Here is a 20,961-nt window from a genome sequence, read left to right as displayed (position 1 = left end):
GCATAATGTACCTATAAATACTGTCTAAGTGTGACACATGGTGAAAGACACCTTTGATTACTCATTATTTCAGCATCAATCATGTTTCCAAGAAGACATCCTTGCTGACATATTATCACACAGAATGAGAAGAGAATATTGCAAAGTGCACAATTAGATGAACACTCGACATATAATATATAAGTGTGAACCAGCGTCTGAAATTGAAACAAGGAGACTTTAGTTCATGCACCTTGTAGTGATAGACAAAGGCAAGAATGAAAAGATAATCTGTCTACCACCTGTGTGTGACATTTCATTAGTCTGAAGTCTCCAGAAGCAGGGACTACATTCAGACATTCCTAACTCACTCATTCAGCAGTTGGCGTATGGAATCTACATCTCTTACATTGTTAATTACAGAAACACTTGAGTTTCTTATTCGCTGTGCCTTAGACAGGGAGTCTACCGCCCTCCCTGAATGGAGTGGTGAGGGATAATGGACTAGGATATGAGCCTACTGATTAGATTAACACCTCTGTCAGTGCCTTTTCACTCACACTGTTTGAAGCTCACTTCAGTAAAACAACTCTTTTAAAGGCATAATTTACCATTTGCAGATGAAACAAAAACCCAGCATTAGTGCTTTAAAATAGTTCTAAAATGTGAGTTAGGGATAGAAATAACCACTGTAAAAATTTGTAGTATTGTAAGTATTGTTAAATAGACAAAATGTGAACAATAGTTATAATAAAAATGTTTCCAGACTAAACCGGCTACAGTTACGGTTTATTGAGAAAAATACAGATATCTCCTTAAATTTTAGGCTCTATTGTGAAGATTTCATATGAAATGGATGTTTAGTGGTACAACAGACCTACACATATGCATTATCTTGAAAATTTTTGAAAATCACAAAGGTAAACAATACCTTTAAAGGAGAGTTGAAAGAAATTTTGTATTGAGAGTGGATTTTGTGTGATCTTACACATTTGTACAAGAATATCTTAAATCACTACAATGTACAGTCCCGAAAGAAGGTTTAACAATACAGCGATTTGACAAGAACTTTATTTTCACTTGAAAAAGTATGTATTTCATTAAATCATCAAATAAAGGAGTATATATTTCATTAAATCGAACAAGACAGAGTTCTTGGTTTTCGAATAATACTCGATTGTACAAGTAGATTCAAATTAGATATCAAAACAACTTGAAACAAAAAAGTAAAAGACTACTTGATTATATTCAATGTGTTTTTTTTTTTACTGCATTTTTAGTATACTGTCATGAATTTCCATTTCAGTAAAAGAACTTCCATGAATTTCCATTTCAGTGAAGGAACCATTATTGTTTTTAATGTGTTTCAAGTACTATTGCCTTTGTTACCTATAATGACTGGAATAAAAAGTCAACTGTCCAAAAAAAGGAGTATTAAAGTTCAGAGCAATCTTATCCTTCCAACATTTTCTCCAGTTCAACTCCTTAAAAACCCTGCCTCCTTTCAAATAATTCCTTAGTTTATCTCATTATTGTTCTGCTTTCTACAACTGTATACAAAATCTTACTAAATTAGTTTTTTATCTTCTTCTTATAGGACGCTACGCTCATGTCCAGTCAGGGGTTAATGCCATTGCCAGAGAAGTCTATGAACACCACCTCGGTAGCCACATATTACAGGTGAGTAAAGGGACATTTTGGCAGGTACAGAGATAGAGTGACAAGAATTGTGTGGAGGCTAGATGAAGTCCAATTGGGTGACAAGTGAATAACATCCAATGCTGGTATTTCAAACATGCTGCAATTGATTTATTAAAAAAAAAAAAAAAAATATTATCTCTTGCAACTCGGTGATTATAAATCTTATAGCAAACCTAAAGTCAATAAGAACTCCAGATTTGCAGAGTCAATAATATAATGCACATTCACATTGACAAACATGATTGCCTTATCTTTCTTGTCTGTTCCACAGAATCATTACATCTGTCTCTTTTGTGAATATGATATATGTTCTAGTCATCTACAGAAAACAATGAGGTTGTGCTACAATGATTCTGCACATTCATTAGTCATTTTTTTTTTCTCTTAAGCAACAAATAATTTTTACCTCCTGTAATCATCATTTTATCTCATATCAAAATCAAGTGGATGCAGTTAGATTTATATCCATGATTTGAAAAATTTTAATTAGAATTAGTTTGATTAGTTTGAGTTTTGCGTAAATAATGGAAATTTGGGCATTTGAGGTATTTGTTGGCCCCTGCAGTGGTGTATTTACTCAACAGCAGCAGTTAGCAAATCAATTTCTTGAAGGTAACAGTTCCAAACTATCTCTGTCTGGTCTAAATTGAAATTGAAATTTATTCAGAACTTTCTGCATTGAACACATCACAAATGAAATACAGTCATTCTTTAAAATGATAAGACATACTCATGGTACATTCAAACATAACTAAAATTACATGTACATACAATAGACTGATAACAGAATAAAAAGATATGTTGATTTAGAGCTGTTCAGGATAGCAGAATAAACAATTATCTGACTGAATTATAGTAGAGTGTTTAAATGATAAGGAATTGATTGTTTCCCTATGTAAATAACATTATTTCTTCATTTCTGAATATTGCAGAGTCTTGATGGCTTTCTGTTTGTGTTGTTCAGAGACGGTCGCTTTCTTTACATCTCAGAGACAGTGTCAATCTATTTGGGACTTTCACAGGTAAGAACTAGAAAAGCACTCCAAGAGTGCAGACCTCTGCCAAGAAGCTCCTTTCTCCCCATACATGCATGATAAAAATCGCCCAATTTCCCAATGATAGCTTTAAAAAAAGAAACAAGCTAAGAAGTGTTTACTTCATCAGCCTTATGCTGCATGGCTCCTCTCGCAGAGCACGCACTTTAATATGCGTAATATGCAAAGCTCAAATACGCGCAGCTTGAACTCCCAAGTGCACTGACCCTATATGGCAAAATATACAAAATTCTTCAAAACTTCAAATAAATTTCTGCATTACTACCAGAATTTAATGACCTGTTTTTTTGTATCAATAACTTTTCCCCGAAAGTTTTATCCCAATCCGTTCACAACTTTTTGAGTTATTTGTAAACAGGTAAACAAACCAACAAGCCAACACTGAAAAAAAAACAAAACAACATAACTTCCTTGGCGGAGGTAATTTGTTTGTATTATTGCAACTGATTGACCATGTGCTCTTCATTGACATAAATATGCACCAATTATTCAGTGTTGAAGTAGTAGCCATGATAAAAAAAATCATGGGTATACATACTCGGGTTGGATCTAAACTAATGAATATATATGCCCATGATTTTCTATCATGGCCAGTACTAAAACACTGAATAATTGGTGATTATTTACATCGATGAAGGGCAATATGTCAGTCAGTTGCAATAAAAATAACTCAACACAATGATTCATTAATTTAGATAGTTTGTATCAATATGCCAAATTTAATCACTACTCATATGTCACCGTGAAGATCACTTTGAATCTCATCTATTGTCAGTAATATTCAACGGAAGATTAAATCAGCATCTAGTAAATCAAATTCATCCTACCTCCACATTAGAAAATAAAATAAATTTAACTGTACAAATATTCTTTTCATTCTTTTTTATAGACTGCATGGCAAGCAGTGACAAGTGCAAATACTGTGTATTTTACTTTTATAGATATTATGTGAATATGATTTGCACTAAAATAATAGTTGATGATTTTATGTCCAATTGTCAATACATGTAGACTCAAGAAAAATATCATATACTGAGATGTAATGACAGTTGATAAGACATTTGTGAGTTGTTAATTTTATGCTTTGTGGTGTTCTCATCATGATAATTGCAAAAAAAAAAACAACACAAATGATAAGAAGGAAGTGTAACTTCTCAAACAAATTAGTTTTGTTCAACCATTTTTGAAATGAGCTACTGTAAGTGGAAATTTTTACGGAGTTGAAATTTTTTGCACATTTCGCGCAACCAGAAACTAGCACGAAAATAAAAGCACACAAATATTTTTGCCTGCCATATGTTCCTGTGCGTAATGTCTTGAAAAACACGCGAAACTCTTCTTACCCGACCAAGCGCGAAAAATAAGTCGCGCAAAAATATCCACTTTTATAGTATCCAGTACTACTAGCATATTAGACTATTCCAGGGACTGCTATTGATGTGTCTATGGCATCAGTGCACTACTACTGGTAGTCACTTCATATTGTAATGCTGCTGTGCTGGGCCTGGGACAGTGCGTGTGGGAAAAATTTTTGTTTTCAGTTTTATCAAAATTTTTGTATGTTGTGATTATTATGATTGAGAGCCTATTAGCAAAATTCATGTAAAGTAAAACCACTGTGACAAATTCAGTGTATGCATTAGATGGTGTAAATGCCTTTTACAGTCCATATTAGATGAACTACATACAGAAGCTGATCAAATTGATGTGGTCTTCCTTTAAGCTACATAAATTCAAGTCTTGCATACCTTGTTCTCATTCATAAGTGCAAAGATATTACAAGGGGGTAGACACAATCCTATTCCAGTACGATATCCTGGGATATTATATCATAGTATAATTATATATTATGGTATAATAGGCATCATATCTGAAGTACTTCTTTATAACTTTAGTCATGAGAACTTTTTACTAAGGTAGTACCAACAAAACACATCACAAGGGTTGACTTGAGTGATGCTGTGAACAGAGTACATGGATGACAAAAGAATTAGTTTGAATCACAGGTAAACATGAATGCTGTAGGTGTTGAAGTTTAATGATGTCCCTGATGACACTAAATTCTTTACCCAAGAACTGACAGCTTAATCTGTTGGATGATGTTCGTTATTCCAAAGACTTGTTAATCCTAAAATGAAATATGTGTAATTCCAAAGGTTCAATAATCCAAATATGTTAAGGTTCATTTAAATTCATGAATTCATGAAAAAACTGATCAATTCAGTGCTTATTTACGTCGATGTAGGGCAATTTGTCAATCAGTTGCAATGCTAAGGTTCGTTAATCTTAAAATGCAAAGACGATGCTTACCAACAAACCTTTAGAATTACAAACCTTTTGGATAAACAAACCTTCAGAATAATGAACCATATTTATTTTTGGATTAACAACCCTTTGAAATAATGAAAATTTGGAATAATAAACTGAAATCTAATTCTTGTATGCCATAGGCAACCCATAGGCAGTATTGTCTGTCATGGCAAAATAAATGTTAAATTTTTATAAATTATCGAAAGCATGGATGACACTCAATACGTTAACAAGCCTATCAAGAGCATGCTCCCTGTCAACATAAAATTTTTAAGAATGTCACAAATAATTAGACAGCTTCTTATTGTTGATTCCAAAATAAATCCTGTGCAAGGAAAGAAAAGCAATTTAGTGACCGCCTTGGGAAACTTGTGGTTTATTACAAAAGTTGACTTGTATACCGACCTGCTTTGCACACTGAGGTTTTACAGCATCATGATTCAGTTTACTTGAGTGGTTAGTATGCCAGAGCCAGGTCTTCTGTTTAACCCCCCACAGTGCATTGTGAAAGAAGTCAAGTACCTTTCATATTTTTGATGCATTCAATATTCACTCTTTGTGCCAGCTGGTAAATGCCATAATTTTGAAGTGTGAGCAAGGTTCTGATCACTGGGGTACCTTTGATCGAGATTTCTGACCTTTCTCCTCATCTGGACTGTAGCAATTGGTCAATTGAATAATTGGCTTACAATAGGTGTGAAAACGCAACTCGGCATCACGGTCCTTTGGGAATCATGGAAACACGATGACCCTGTCAGGGAGGAGGAGTGCTCCTTGCTTCCCCCATCCGGCCGATTCCCTGGAGGAGAAGGGGACGGGGGCTGAGCTGAATTGAAACAAGAATTATCCCCTCCTCCATATTGATGGGCCAGCCTCGTTTATCATCCCTTGTGCCTGTGAGTCGGTTGAGGTTGCTTGAGGTTGGCGCCTTACACCAAGGGGCATTTCCCTTCCCCATGCACCTATCTCAATCTACCAGAAAGAAGACCATTCTTACACCCCCCCCCCCAAAAAAAAAAGAAAAAGAAAATTAAAAAGATTGTTTTTATCAGTTTCTGATCAAATATAAGATCTTACATAAGATAAAGATTGTCGCAAACAAGTAGTAAACTGGTGCTAGTATGATATGCAACTGTTTTGTTCTACAAATGCTTTCTGTGAATATTCATTCAAGTGGAAGCATTTGTAGAGGGTGTTTCTGAGGTGATGCATGATTCACTTTTCAAAAAAAAACCAAAAAACAAACACACACACTGGAAACTGATAACAGAGAGAGAGAGAGAGAGAATAAGGGGAAAACAGTCCTGTACAGATTTAGGAAAATCATGCTGGTTCAATGTCCAATTATTTCCATTAGTAGATGAGCTTGAGTGAATTCAGTTATGCCGCAGGCTTTTTGGAAATATGCACCAATGAACTTATTAGGACTAGTACGTCATTTCACTCAAAGCTACTTGCAATGGTCCAGTCCACTTGAATTAAGTAAGATCCAGAATTGGATTGCTGTAGCATTTCAGAAACTATGGTAGCTTGCTTGCTCACATCTTTCAATTCGTGCAAGGATCTTAGCCCAAATCTATTTATAGCTTCTTGTTCAATGAAAAGTAAACATTCGCTCCATTCATAACTGATGTAATGGTAAGGGTGATATTATTCCCACTAATTTCTGAAGAAGGTTAGTCAAGTACTCTTTCAAATGCTAGAAAAGATAAAATAAGTTGAATTTTTCTTGTAGTTTCTTTGTATTGTTCCTTTGCAGTGATATTACGGATCATTGTACTCTTCTTATCCACAAATGACATCTCTTTGATCTCTGCAACACTGTTAAAATTCATAACTTTTGAACATATTGTCAATTTTTCCTCTGACCAAAGTAATGTGCTCTAACATTTCTGCATCTGTTAAAGCCATGTATTTGAGGTAGATATCCTTTTAATTACCTCAAACATTACTGCAGTGATATACAGGCCATTACTTCTTGAAAAAAGAAGGCAGTGTGTTGGACACATAATGTAAGGCTATCACAAATCTTGCCATTTGTGTCAAAATCATCATAAGATAAGCTATATTGCTTAGCTAAAAGGATCCCAAGTTATGATGTTCTCAGTCCATGCATTAGGATAATGAGGCAAGCCCAAGATTCTCTCTTTCATATACAAAGAGCTAAGCCATTTAATGGACTGAACTACTTAAAGGAGATTAGAAAAATCTTATTCTGTCAGAGAATTGGTGTAGATGGCTCTCAGTCCAGACTGCTCATGACTTAAGGCACTAATCCCACTTTGTGTCATCTTCTTCGAATTTGAGAATAATTGCCCATATTCTGTGTCAAGTCTTGATTGGAAAAGTACACTGGGCGGTACTATTATATTGGAGAGACAGAAGGGTTATTTCACCAAGTGGTATTTATTTTCTCACAGCTAACATGACAGTAAATCAGTGTTAAGTACCTTCTCATGCTAATTTTTCCTCTTTCTCTGCAAAGATTTCATCCCAACTGCATGCCTTGTTACCTCCTGTTTGTAAAACATGCTTTCATAGCTAGGTAATTTGAACTTAATGATGTGAAGCCGAATCCATACAAAATTCCATGAATCAAAAGCCCATTATCACCACAATATAGCCCATAATTGTGATGCTCCCCTTTTTTTCTAGAAGGCACCCTGGACAATTGAGAACAGGAAAAAAAATAGTGGCTGGGATGGAGGAGGGATGTATGAGCATCATTTGTGTGAGCGGAAGACATAATGAATTGATACCTAATTACCATCACGGGTTGTGGAGAGGGGGCGGTTCTGTTTGTGTGGTAGATGAGAGTATTATGTCTCTTAGTTGATGAGGATGTGGGCCAGGGGAATTCTCTTGCCCATTTTTATGGCCTCCCATGTTGGAAGAAAATAAAATACTTTTTTTCTCTCTCTCTCTTTTGCTTCCTTTCTTTCTGACTTTTCGTTCAATCGAGCAAGCATCAGAAAGCAAGGAGGAAAATTCATTGGATTTTGTCACCCCTTTCCCCTGACTTCAAGTCGCCTTGGGAGAAAAAGAACCCCTCATCCCTTGTTTCTTGTGTCCAAGGAGAATGGCGGAATGAATAGGTCAAAGAAAAGTGCAGGTTGAAAAGAATAAGGTCTCTCCAATTTAGTTGCTAACCAAGAAATACATTGATAAATTTGAGTGCTGTCTTTTTCTCTATGGCTTGTTTATTTGTATTCACAAAGAACATCACTCAAAGTTCATATTCTTTTACACTTGGTTTGATAAGTATGCATCAGATTATCTTTCACTATGTCCTGATGCCTGCAAATTTTTTGTGCTCGCCATCATTAGCGGAGAATATTCAACTTTACTCCTTGCATACTGCATTTCCTCTTTGATAAAAGTTTCCTCATGCTTGATGGAGTCAGATTTTCCTCTATCCAATTGATTATTATGATAATTGATTGATTGCATAATTGATTTGTATATGTGACAAAATGTAATTTCTCAAAAGAAATTTTTAAAAAGATAAATTGTTAGCAAACTGCTGTCTGATATCCTCCAGGTGGAACAGATGTTTTACTCAGAGACTGAACGTTTTTAAATATCTTCAAATATGGTTTGATAGTCACAATATATTCTCCTTCATTGGTGAACACTTGTTTGCAAAAACTGCCTGTCTGTCTGTACAGAAATTAAATTTGCTTTTCTGTAACATGGTCTGATTGTATGGATATTTGCAGAAAAATAGCTGTTAAAAACTGATTTTTATTGTTAGATTTTTGTTATCAAGGCAGATTCTCTTTGCATGAGAGAGAACCATTGCATGTTTCTGTAGGGCTGAATCATTCAAACTCATGTCTTAATGTAGCAAAAAACACTGATTTTTGTTTTTTCATTGTAATTGAGAAGTCAGCATATCCCCATTTCACCATGTGACAGAAAAAAAGCCAAACAAAGTGCTTTGCCCACCACTGTTCTATTATGCCTTTGCGTTATATTGTCAAAGAGGGAATATTCTGATCAGCAATGAAAAAAAAAATGTGAGCATTAATACATCTTTGCTGAAACTTGTGACTGAAAAAAAAATAACAAACACCCACCTAAGAAACATACACAGAGAATAGTATCATCAAAGTTGTGAATCCATAATGTGAGATTATACTGAAGTTTAGATAAATGTTAAAGAATGATGTGTTAAGAGATTGGTTGAAAATGTAAATGTGAAAGTTTGTTTCACTCTGATACAAAGGGCATTGCTGTTCAAAATCCCCTGCAGGCAAACTGTACTTTTCTGTACTTTGGAAGAAATTTATGTCTGCTTCATTTTGTATGCAGGTAGCAAACTTGCTCGCTCATTAACTGCAAAGATATTGGCAAGGGAGTCTTATTTAGCAAATATTTTAAACTAAGAAAATCTTCAGAAAAAGGCACTTATAGATTCTCATCATTCATTACAATTTGTACTCCAAGTTCGACAAGGGGGAGGGGTGTGAACTTAACACCTTTTGACAGGGGATTAAGCATTTAGGTTGAGGTTATATCATGACTAATGATCATTTGTGAAAAATTCAACGAAGTCCTACGGGATTTTGGAGTACATATAGTCTGCTGACCCCGTGGTACATTCTCCTGCACTATCGCCAGGACAAAGCCCTGCTGTGCAGACTGCCCCCACAGACTTGTAGGCCATTAAAGATCTGTGGTGTCTAATGGAACATCATTACCATAAATCATTGTGTGTTTTCTTATTAATCTCACCATGGTTCCCATTCGATGTCTCTTTGAGTAGGCACATGTCCAAATCAATAATGCAGCAGCCGATGGTCCTGTCCCTTCATTGTGGTCGCTGTCATGAGGGGTGGGTTTAACATCCTTTGGGAGGCTGCTCCTGGTATCTTAGGGATGCCTCCACCGATGAATGCCCCAGTTCAAGTCTGCAAAGCCCTGGCACTGAAATCCTTGTGACAGCTCTCCCATTTATGTTGCCAGAAAATGTTAATGTTAAGATCCAGCTCTAAGCTAAATTAGGAAATTTATCTCATACAATGTATCTTCATTGTAATGTTAATGCAGACTCACTGTGTGGATCTTAGACTAATGATGATTAATTATCCCTCCTAGTGGCTCTGTTCCATTTTAAGAATGGAAAATTATCATACTTGTAGTGTAATGATACATAAATCAAGAGATTTAGCTCTTAGCATTAACATGTTGTTATTTGAATCATTAATTTTTAGCCTGTATATTTAGAGCCCAAAGGGTGTTAACTTGAATTCAGAAACATTGCATATCAATCTCTCATTTAAGTAATAGAAAAGAGGGTTTTTTTTAATTATTTTTGATTTTAAAAAAATGTCTTGGCTATGTCTACTTTGACACAAAAAAAGTATATGTCTCCTAAATTCGTCAGACTTTCTAGTCACAAAAATGAAAATTTATTTTAGCATCAATTCATGAATACATGTGCAGTAAAAAGAAAAAAGTTTGTGTGCTGAGAAATCATCAATATCTCTGTGAGCCAGTCCAAATTATTTTGGACCAATCGTGAACATCAGTCTTGAACAGGTGAAATTCCAATATTTGTTTTCTCGTTAAAAGTCTGTCTTTTAATAAACAAAACTATTTTTGGGCTAGATTTACAAGTGCTTCATACTGAATTGAGTAATAATCAGCATTACAAAGGAAATTGGCTCTTTAGAAGGCATTCATATCTACTGCATTACAAAGATACAGTGTACTTCTGGTACAGATGAAAATGCCACATTTGATTGCACAATGGTTGCTTTCTTTAGAAGATGTTAAAGAAGGAGAACAAGTTCTTTTCTTCACATTATTACACTGAATTTTTGCAAGCATTCAAAAATTATTATTATATTATATATCAAAATTATATGCAAAAATGGAGCAATATTAACGACTGTTTTAACTCAATGAAGACTAGTCCTGAGTACACTCAGGCCGGTGTCAATGGGAAATCCGTGTTATAGCAAAATCTGCTCATCCTCAATGGGTTAATAGGTGCTTTCTTTATGCTGAAAATTTCTGATAATCCTTGCAATACAAGACTACAGCATTGTTGATCCTCCCTTGCCCCTTTGGGCAGTTAATGATTGAGAATTTCATGGATGAATGGTCAGTCTTTCATATGTTCTTTGAAGCTTCCTTTCATTTCTTTTCATGACAAGACCTATCAATCGTTATTCCTTAGATCCAATTTTCTGTTACTGGAAATTTCGGGCTGAGAGTAAAGTATTATTTTTAATGAGTGAAGCAGCTATGAACATGGTAAATATGACAACATAGTTTATACTTAGAACATTTAGCTGAATCATCATATAAATACATCATGTAGACAGAGATTTTAGAATTTGATTAAATATATAAAGTTATTTTCATCAGCATTCATTGGTACAGCCACTGAGTTTCAATCTTACTCATCATACTTTCTACATTGAACAATGGCTGACAAAGTAACAATGCAGTTATAGCAGAAAGAGTTCTCAATGTATGACAATACCAACACTGGTGATGATGCCGTACAGTGAGCTCTTACACAGATGATTTTTCCTTTTTAGTCTCACAATCTAGTATTGGCATAAAAAAAGAAAATAATAATAACTCACTCAAGTCCATTAATTCTTACTTGCCTAAGTACTGTAAAGCAAGATATTATTGTGGCATGAAATTTTTGCAAATTGCAGCCAACAGCCTTTTTCCCTGCATTAAATTTTCTCCAATTGCCTCTGGCATTCATTGCATATATAGTTTAAACAAGAACTTTCATGTGCTTTTTAATGTCATGAATCTTGGTCTCACGAAATTAAGATGCAGACGAACATTCTTTGTTTTACAGCATATGAGAGCATGGTGGTTGTGTGAGTGTTTGTGTGAATACCAGATCAGTTTAAAAACATTGTATGTGGCTTCCCAAGGATTAATACAGCTCCCATTTTCTGAAGATACATGGTAAGAGTTAATGGGGTATCATCAAATTAACCCATTGCTACTCACTTCCCACCCAGGTGGAGCTAACAGGTTGCTCCATCTTTGACTATGTTCACCCGGGGGATCATATGGAGCTAGCTGACCAGCTCGGCATGAAGCTGCCGCCGAGTAAACCAGCGTCATCTCCGTCCAGTACAAACGCCGACGGCAACTCAAACAGCTCGGCTGCTGGCAGCCCCGGTATCACTGCTTCCTCCTCGCCACAGGGTAAGTAACGGCTGGTCTCCCCTCCATCATCCCCCTGTCTCTCTCTTGTGCAGCAAAGAAAATGAGGATGCATGATCGCATGCTTAATGACCTAAGAGTGTGCCTTCTTTTTCCACTTTCTTACCAGAGACTAGTCATGATGAGATGATATTTTTCATCATTCTGTTATCAATATAAATATAATTTTTCACATTATTCCACTGAGTAATATTATTAATGAAATACAGATATGTGAGTACACAAAAAGGATGCACTAATAAAAAAAGGGAACAGTCACAGGACATTATCTATGAACACCATGTAATAAAAAAAGATGTTCAAATAAAAGGTATAAGAAAAGAGAGAAGTGAAGGAAGAATGTTTGAAAGAGAAGATATCAGTGAGGAAAGATGGATAGAGAAGAAAAGATGAACACAAGAATGCCAAGCAGAAGGAAATGTAAATGGAAAATGAAAAAAAAAATCTGTAAGAATGTGTGTGGCAGGACATGAAGAGTAGGCAAAAGAAATTAAGACTTTTATAAAATAAAATTACTAATAAAAATGGATAGCAGAAATATAGGAAACTATCAGAAGAAAAGACAAACAAAGAAGGAAAAATTGGGGGAGGAGAAGCAATAGGACATGTACAAAAGATGAAAGGAATTTGCAAAGGGAAGCATAAATAGTAAAAGCAGAATAAGAAGCTCATAAAGGGTTATTATACGGTAACAGCTGAAAGGAAAAAAATTGCAAAACCATAATATAGGTGAAGCAATTAAAAAGAAAACAACAGTTTTGATAAATAAAGAAACATTAAATAAGCAATAATGAGGATAAAAGATGGAGTAATGATGATGTAAATACTAGACTAATCTTTTCTCACAACATAGCATTAAAATATTGGCATTGAGGTCCTGCAAACCTCTATGAGAAACATATTGAACATTCATTATGAAACCCATTCAACAAATATGCATTTTTGTAAAGAATGAAGTGAATTATATTAAAGCATAACCTATTGTTCCAGTTTTCATATCCTCATTTTAAAAATCCAAATAAGGGATGTTCCATAATTGTTAAATCAATGTTAGTATTATCATCATGTTTGTTAGATGTTATTGTCATTTTCATTACAATTCATATCATATTGATTCTATATGCACAGCCAGATGATAAAGTTTCCATTAAATATAGAAGTGGTTTAACCTGTGATGGTAGTGGAAAAGGTTGGAACATGAGCTTTTACAGTGCAGTCATTTAGTTTTAGATTATTAATGAATGCAAGACAAATCAAGCATCTATCAACAAATGCAAAATGTCTACGGCCTGTGACAGTAGTTGTGTTATAATGAGCTTACACAAACATTTCATGATGCACAATGGATGTATTCATGCTGATATGGGTAAATTGGGATTTTAGTGAATTTTTTTGTTGTTGTTTTATTCTGAATTCACCAGAAGCAAAGAGGCATGATCTTGTGCCCATTCCAAGTCATGCTAGCCCTTAGGAATTTGTGGTAGTATTATCACTCATACTATTTCCTTCCTAAAGTGCCTTGAGGGTTTTTTAGTCTTTCTAATCCATCTGTCACATACACACTTGATTGTCTAATCTAAATCTCTTTATTCACCTTAAAGGGATGGTACAGTATCGGTGGAGATGAGAACAGGGCTTTTAACATTTTGCGAGATACCAAGAAAACAATTATGAAATAGTACAGAGCATACCATTTTAAGAGGAATTCAAAATTTACTTGATTAAAATCGAGTTTAGAATGACTGAAACATCCAAAAACAAAATAAAAAAAAGCTATCGTAATAAAAGATGGGTCCCACACTTTATTAGAATCGCTCTGTTTTGGATATCAAAACTAATTTTCATCAAATAAACATTGAATTCCTCATGGAATTACGTGCTCTTTCATATTTCACAAGAGGTTTCTCATTATCTCACCAAAAAATGTTAGAAACCTGAAATTAGGTCTCAACCAAAACTATGCGATCCCTTTAACAAACTATTTCCTACATACTCCTCTGTCACTGACTTCTGTGTATAGTGTATCTCATCTGTTTGTGTGCAGCTTAAACTTTTAGTTTTCTGTTTCAGAACACCTGTCTGTACTAGTTTTACAGTAATGAATATAGATTATCAGTTAACCCGCCGAGGATGGGCTGATTTATCTACAACACGCATATCCCATAGTCCCCTGCCCGAGTATACTTGGGACTCGTCCTCAACTCGTTAACGTTCACAGTGCTTGACATGTGTAATTACCCTTCCATAGTTTCCTTTTTCAAAATAATCTTTGCTTATCATAGCACATGCATGCTCACTGGACCTTCACTATGAGTCAATATCATTGTGGTATTTATCTCATTTCTGTCATTTTGATAGAATTGTTTGTCTTAAAACCTATGTCAGGGACATGTTCTATACCACAGATTTGTTCCAGTCTGTGAATTCACTTACACTCCTATATTAACCTGTTGAGGATGAGTTGAATTTGTTCTATGCTCATTTCCCATAGACACCTGCCTGAGTACATGTAGGACCAGTCTTAAATGGGTTAAACTGTTCAAATAAAATTGTTGGAATGCAACAATTGTTGCTACCATAGTAAACATTGACTCAAACTCCAGTATTACTGCCTATGGTGCTTAAGGATGCCCATTGTGGGTATAGCAGTGCGCCACATTTCTTTGTTGATAATCCTCGGTATTGAGAAAAGACTGCCTGAGGCATTCCATCGCTCATTTATACTTGCCTGTGGCCAACCCTTCCTTATACTGGTGCTTCGGGTAGAGTTGGTAGCCATAGGCACTGTAAGTAGGATAAAAGACTTTGAACTGCTTATAACTTGAGCAAAAGCCACCTGTTTCTCGAGAGAAAAGTGCAATAACTGTGCCATGCAAATGTCTAGGGTACAATTTCCTCTCCTAGTGTTTTCCCAATTTTAATAGTCAATATTTGAATATTGATTTAACCTGTCTTTGCATTTCGCTTTAAGAAAATCTGATAATTCAGTGGTGATATTTGAAAGAAAAAGTGTGACCAGCAAATTGTCCAATTTTTGAGATCTCTCAAATGTCTAGGACAAATTAGCTCGTCAAGGTCGAGCTGTGCAGAAAAAGGTCCGCCGGAAACTCAAGATGCGTAAGATTGCACGGACAAGAGGGACTGAGCACATCTTCGCCAGAGAATACGATATGCTGATGAAAAATTCATGAGCCTCGCTCACATTCTGTGTAGTTTTCTCTTGTGCTGCCTCCCTCCACTGTCTCCCATTCAGTCTTTCTCCCTTTAATCTGTTGAAACTGCCAAACAAATCGTTCCTCTGCTCCAAGATCAAATATGTGTACTGCACTTCGATGTGTTTCAAACATGCATTTTCCAGCCGACAATTTCGGATGTGTACCGGTTGCGAGAGAAATCAATAAAGGCTTTGCAGGCAAACTTGAGGTTTTTTGGATGCATGTGTCAACAAAGGGCGGGAGAAAATCACAAGCGGGTTCAGACTGCTGCTAAACACTCGTTTGCTTTGCTGCCTTCTTGTACCCCATCTCTCAACAGCCCTCGTTCCTCCTCCCCCTTAATGCATCGGGACGCCTTCTCCACCTCCAGAATTTCGAGCCCTTCATTACCATAAAAATTTGTTAAAAAGTTTGGGTGTCTTCCGAGTGTTACTCTAGAAAGGGAACATCCATTCCTGATGATGGCATCATGAAGAGGAATACATGAATATCGGAAAGCTGGGTGGGGGTGACAATTTGATCAAAATGGGAGCAATTATGGGATGGGAAATGTATCAACATGTTTGCAGGTAACGAGGGAAATTGAGTGTATCTGAAACAAGGTTGTGTCTGAACTTTTTTGCCCCAATTTTGGCAAATGAAAGCACGGTGGTATCATTTGATATTTTGACCCTTCAACACTTTATCTCGCTCATTTTAGAAACGTAATGATTTATCATCCATTTGTAAAATCTCAGCAAATATTTCTTGGATGCATTTTTTTTTATCTGTTGTATATATGATTCATATTTCGTAGGAATGGGGTCTTCAGCATCGTCATTTATTTATATATTTATTTCAATATTCTTTTAGCAGGGTAACCCTGTCAATTGGTTAACTATTCTACCAAGAGGCCCTGCTCACGTTTGTACAGATAAAAATGTCATGAACATTAAAACAAAGTACAAACAATGAAATAACCTACACTACAAATCAACCTCAAATACTCAAATACAAAAATACAAACAAACTCAACCATTATTATACTATTACAGCTTGGTTGGGCAATCAGGACAGTATTGCCACTTCACCTATCCCCTCCCCCTTACACTTGTTATTATTCAATGCCTTCAGACTTCGGACTTCACTCTGAGAGGTGTGGTGTTGAGAATTCCTCTCCTTTGGCTGCCATGACTGAGGTGATTTGAGGAATTCTGAAGATGAAATATCTCTCACAATATCAATGCTTATATGATTTGAATAGTATAAATCATTGTGTGAAACTTTATATGCTGGTACGATGGGTTATATGCTGCAAATAGAAGTTGTCAGTTTAAGGAAAAGATAATAATAAATACTTATAGTAGGGGAAAAGAAGTATGCAGTCAGGACATATGAGTGTGTGGACTTATCATGACAAAATTTGGCTCTTCATGTTATGGTGTCCGGCCCTGTTTTATGAAGAGTTAAAATTGATTATATAGTTGATTTCAACTGTAAGTCTATGGCAGCCTGTGTGGTAAGGAAATTTAAAATCGATTTAATCTTGTGAGATGTAGCAAATTATGCTGTATGGAGATAAGTTTGATATGTACTTCACAAATTTTAGGCATGCTTCTCTTTTATTGTGTTTTTTAGAATGTCTATATGGGCATGCTGTGTTATTTTGGTTTGATGTAAAAAGAGAAATGTGAAATGAGATCATGCATTACAGAGATTGAAGGGGATGTATGCTCACAATTGTTGTAAGCTTCTGTTGAGATTATTTCCAAGCTGCTCTTTGAGCACATTTCATATTCTTACAACACACTTCCACTGAACAATATCACAAATCTGGGCCCCATTTTATCAAAAGATAAAATTGATTGTAAATTCCCTTACGACACAGAAATCAACTATATAATCAATTATAACTCTTCATAAAACAAGGACCAGCAGTCATAAAATAGAAATCAAGTATGTAGATGTTGTGCACACACTTTTGCTTGTAAAAGTTGATTTACTTTACTTCTTCAACTGAGTTATACTGTAAATTTCATTCAAATATAAAATGTGAGAATCAAATCGTGGGAATCACAACAGGCTCCTTGAAAGAATGATATTAATAATGACAATAATAATAATGATAATAATAATGATAATAATGATAATAATAATTATAATGATAGTAGTAGTGATAATGATAATAATAATGATAATAATGAAAAGATAAGTGATAGTAATGTAATATAGTATATGTAATATGTAATATAGTTTTATCATGTCATCTGATATTGAAAGTGATCTTGTGTTTGCCTAGTAAAGCACCCACCACATCCAGTGAGTGCTGCCATGTCTCTGGTGATGTTGGAGGCAGTCAGGCAGCTGGGGGACTGACTGTCTGCCTCAAATTGCATCACTCCATAAAAGGACAAATGAGGAGTAATTAACATTTAACGGATTGCTGCTTTGTCATTCACCTCAAAAGATGATCCTGTGTCAACAGAAAGTCTTGTTGGGGGTGCTAGCTGCACTACCACAAGTGAGCATGTCATGTTTGAGATGAGTGTTCTTTGTATCATTCACAAAATGTCTAACAGAGATAAATACACATCCAGCCTCCTTGTTCTGACACCTCTTTTATTTCTTTACTAGTTGGCTTTTGCATGCAATGCTTTCAGGTCAATTTGCTGTGTAAACGCCTGCCAATTCCCTGGTAGCGTGCTTCCAGAACCAACACCACGAGAGAAAATAGTCATAAGCAAACTGCTCAGGAGCGGCCGTCTCTTCCACAGCAAACAGACTTCACTGGCAGGAGGCTGGCCGCGTGTTGACATGCTCCTCGGCCGCGATGCCAGCTTCGCCCGCCAACTCGAGATGTGCGCTGGAGTGCAATCTTGTCTTGTCAAGCATCCCTGGCTGGGTAGAGCTCCAGCTTCATATTTTTTTTCTGTTGTGGCTAACCTTCATCCACGATATCGTCTCTCTCTCTACCCTCTCTGTCTCTTCAGACCTTCCTGTCTCAGAATCTCACTCTCCTTCTCCCCATCCTCCTCTCTTCCTTTCTTTCTCTCACTCTCTATCCTTCTCTCGTTGCAGCCATCATGAGTGGGCCGTACTAGAGTGTAGTAATTAGCGGTGAGATGGGATGGGTATTTGTACGGTACTTGAGGAACCACGCTGTAAAGCGTTCATGAATTTATATTGGCCGGTCTTTCACGCTGGCCACCACCACTCCGGTGACGCACCCATCTCTCCTCATCTTCACTCTCTCTCTCTCTCCCTCCCGATCTTCCTGTTATCTTCTGTTTGTCTTCTCTCCCTCTCCTCACCTCTTCACACTGTCTCTCAGTCCCGGTGAGTCTGGTTGAAGTCGTGAATGCATCCAAAAGCACCTCTGTGGTTTGGTCTCCGGGGGAAACGGAGACCGCGCCGTTCCTCCCATCCCTCTCCATCTGCCGACTCTCTCCTCCACAAGTCTCATGGCTATAGTTCTCCTTCTGGAGTTGACACTTCAGAGATTTTCATCTTATTCACATTGTAGATAGTGTTGCTGTCGTGACAGGGCAACCAAGCTTGAGCACGACAGGGGGATGATTCCTCTCCTCCATCAAGCCGAAGGTTCAAGGTTCAATTCATGATTGGCACATACTACTGTCACAGGTCAAGAATTTGACACTTACTCTTTCTCTCTTTCCCAGGTACATATATTTTTGTCCCTTTGTTTCAGTTTTCTTTTTGTATTCCACCGAATAAAAGCTATTTATCAGGCAGATATCACAAAAATAACATAATTTCTTTGTCATAGAGGACTTAGCGTGCATTCTGCATTTTGGTTCTTGCATATCGTGTGAAAATACACAGTTCTGAATTGGATCAAGGCATTAATGTTGTCATACCAGATATATGTTTGGAAAAAGTAGAATTCAAGCAATGTAGAACTTATTGGGAAAGAAATTTGTTTGTTAAAGATACATTCAAAGTTTCAGAGAATCTAAGAAATATGAAGGCATCTCGAGTGTATCCTGTCTTTTATTTTGCCACTTTCAAACTAGAATCCATATGATCCTTCATGTTTTCACTACAGAGACAGCTCTGAAAAAATGGGTGAATATTTTGCACTTTTGGGAGAAACCGAATATGAATACCCTCTATTCTTTCCTTCCACCCAGATCACTTTCAGTTATAAGTCAAAAGTGACAATTCAGATTTTAGTCCTGCTTGGAGGGATGAAGGATGACACCGTGGCAGCGGCTTTGATAACTCCCGAACTGAGAGTCCCAGCCACCTCCCGACTACCGCCTTGTGACACTCTGGGGAGAGATAACGACTGATACGTGCTTGAAATTATTGAATAAGGTTTTATCCGCATGAAAAATCGAACATGGCTAATGCCATACCACATCCTTGCTTACAAAAAGGGAAAGAATACTAGGGGGTGAAGGGAGGAGAACCAAATGCAGTGAAGTTGTGGTGAATTTGATTAGCATTTATTGAGTTTTGCTGCAACTAAGAATCAATATTGGCAAAAACTTTCTAGTTGATCAAATTGTGGTGAACTGCAGTTATTGTACAGAAAATACTTGTTTGCAGGATGTGTATGATGACACACGTGTGACCAGAAAAACCTAACAAAAACATATTTGACATTTGAGTTAATGCAGGAATAGATAACAGAGTTTTCCCCAATTGCTTTTCTTTTTTCTTTTTTCTTTTCAAGTTTTTCGGTCAAATCATGGTACCACTAAAAGTTACCCTCTGGTTTCTGTATTGATTCTTATGGATCCAAAATTATCCAAACTTTTCTATTGCAGAAACATATTCTAACTATTGTTTTCATAAGGCAGTTAATGCCTTATTAGGTTTTAATCCAAATCTGTTTTTTTGAGGTGCATCAGTAATCTACATTGAAGAAGTTTGCATGAACAAATAAGGGCTTGTTGGTCTTTTCAAATCATAGACTGAATAATGCCTTGCCTTGTGCCAAAAGTATTTCTTTTCATTAATAGGCATGAAAAGATATATTTTGATAAATGAAAAATAATGCTGCATTTGGGGTGCTTCTTATTCAAATCAAGTGGACACACCCCAAGATTGATGAGGACAAATCTTGGATGGAAGTTAAATACAATTTCTGTTGTATTATCATTCATCACATTTGTTTGTGTGTATTTCACATCATCATAAATATCTTTTGTGTTGTTCTAAGATCAGCAACATCATTTTCCCTTCATTATTTTTGTCACAGATGTGCCTCCTAAGCAGATATTTGTTTCCAAAATGACAATCACACATTTACCAAAAAAGAGCAACAAATAACATCAAATAAGAAGAGCAAAATGAAACAGGTTTAATTGTGAGGAATCGAGCCACAGTGCATGTCAGTAGCCTTTTAATCCATTGAGGACGGGCTGATTTTGCTACAATATGCATTTCCCATAGACACCTGCCCGAGAATATTTGGGACTTGTCCTCAATGGGTTAATAGTATGCCAAAGATGTGTCATGCCGAAGTTATGTATGTATGGCAAAGT

The 20,961-nt window shown here is 36.2% G+C and overlaps 1 protein-coding gene across 1 annotated transcript in view; it reads left to right on the top strand.

Annotated features, from left to right (window-relative positions):
- LOC140232047 (uncharacterized) overlaps positions 1–20,961 on the top strand; it is a 123,573-nt gene that overhangs the window by 72,500 nt on the left and 30,112 nt on the right. The window contains exons 4-6 of the mRNA XM_072312202.1: positions 1,577–1,659; positions 2,613–2,702; positions 12,047–12,236. Of these exons, the coding sequence (XP_072168303.1) occupies positions 1,577–1,659; positions 2,613–2,702; positions 12,047–12,236 (363 nt within the window). The remainder of the gene's footprint in view (positions 1–1,576; positions 1,660–2,612; positions 2,703–12,046; positions 12,237–20,961) is intronic.

This window comes from Diadema setosum, chromosome 1 (assembly GCF_964275005.1).
Source record: "Diadema setosum chromosome 1, eeDiaSeto1, whole genome shotgun sequence".
Classification (NCBI taxonomy): Eukaryota; Metazoa; Echinodermata; class Echinoidea; order Diadematoida; family Diadematidae; genus Diadema; species Diadema setosum.
The sequence above is the reverse complement of the archived record's forward strand: the minus strand, read 5'-3'. Positions and strand labels throughout refer to the sequence as shown.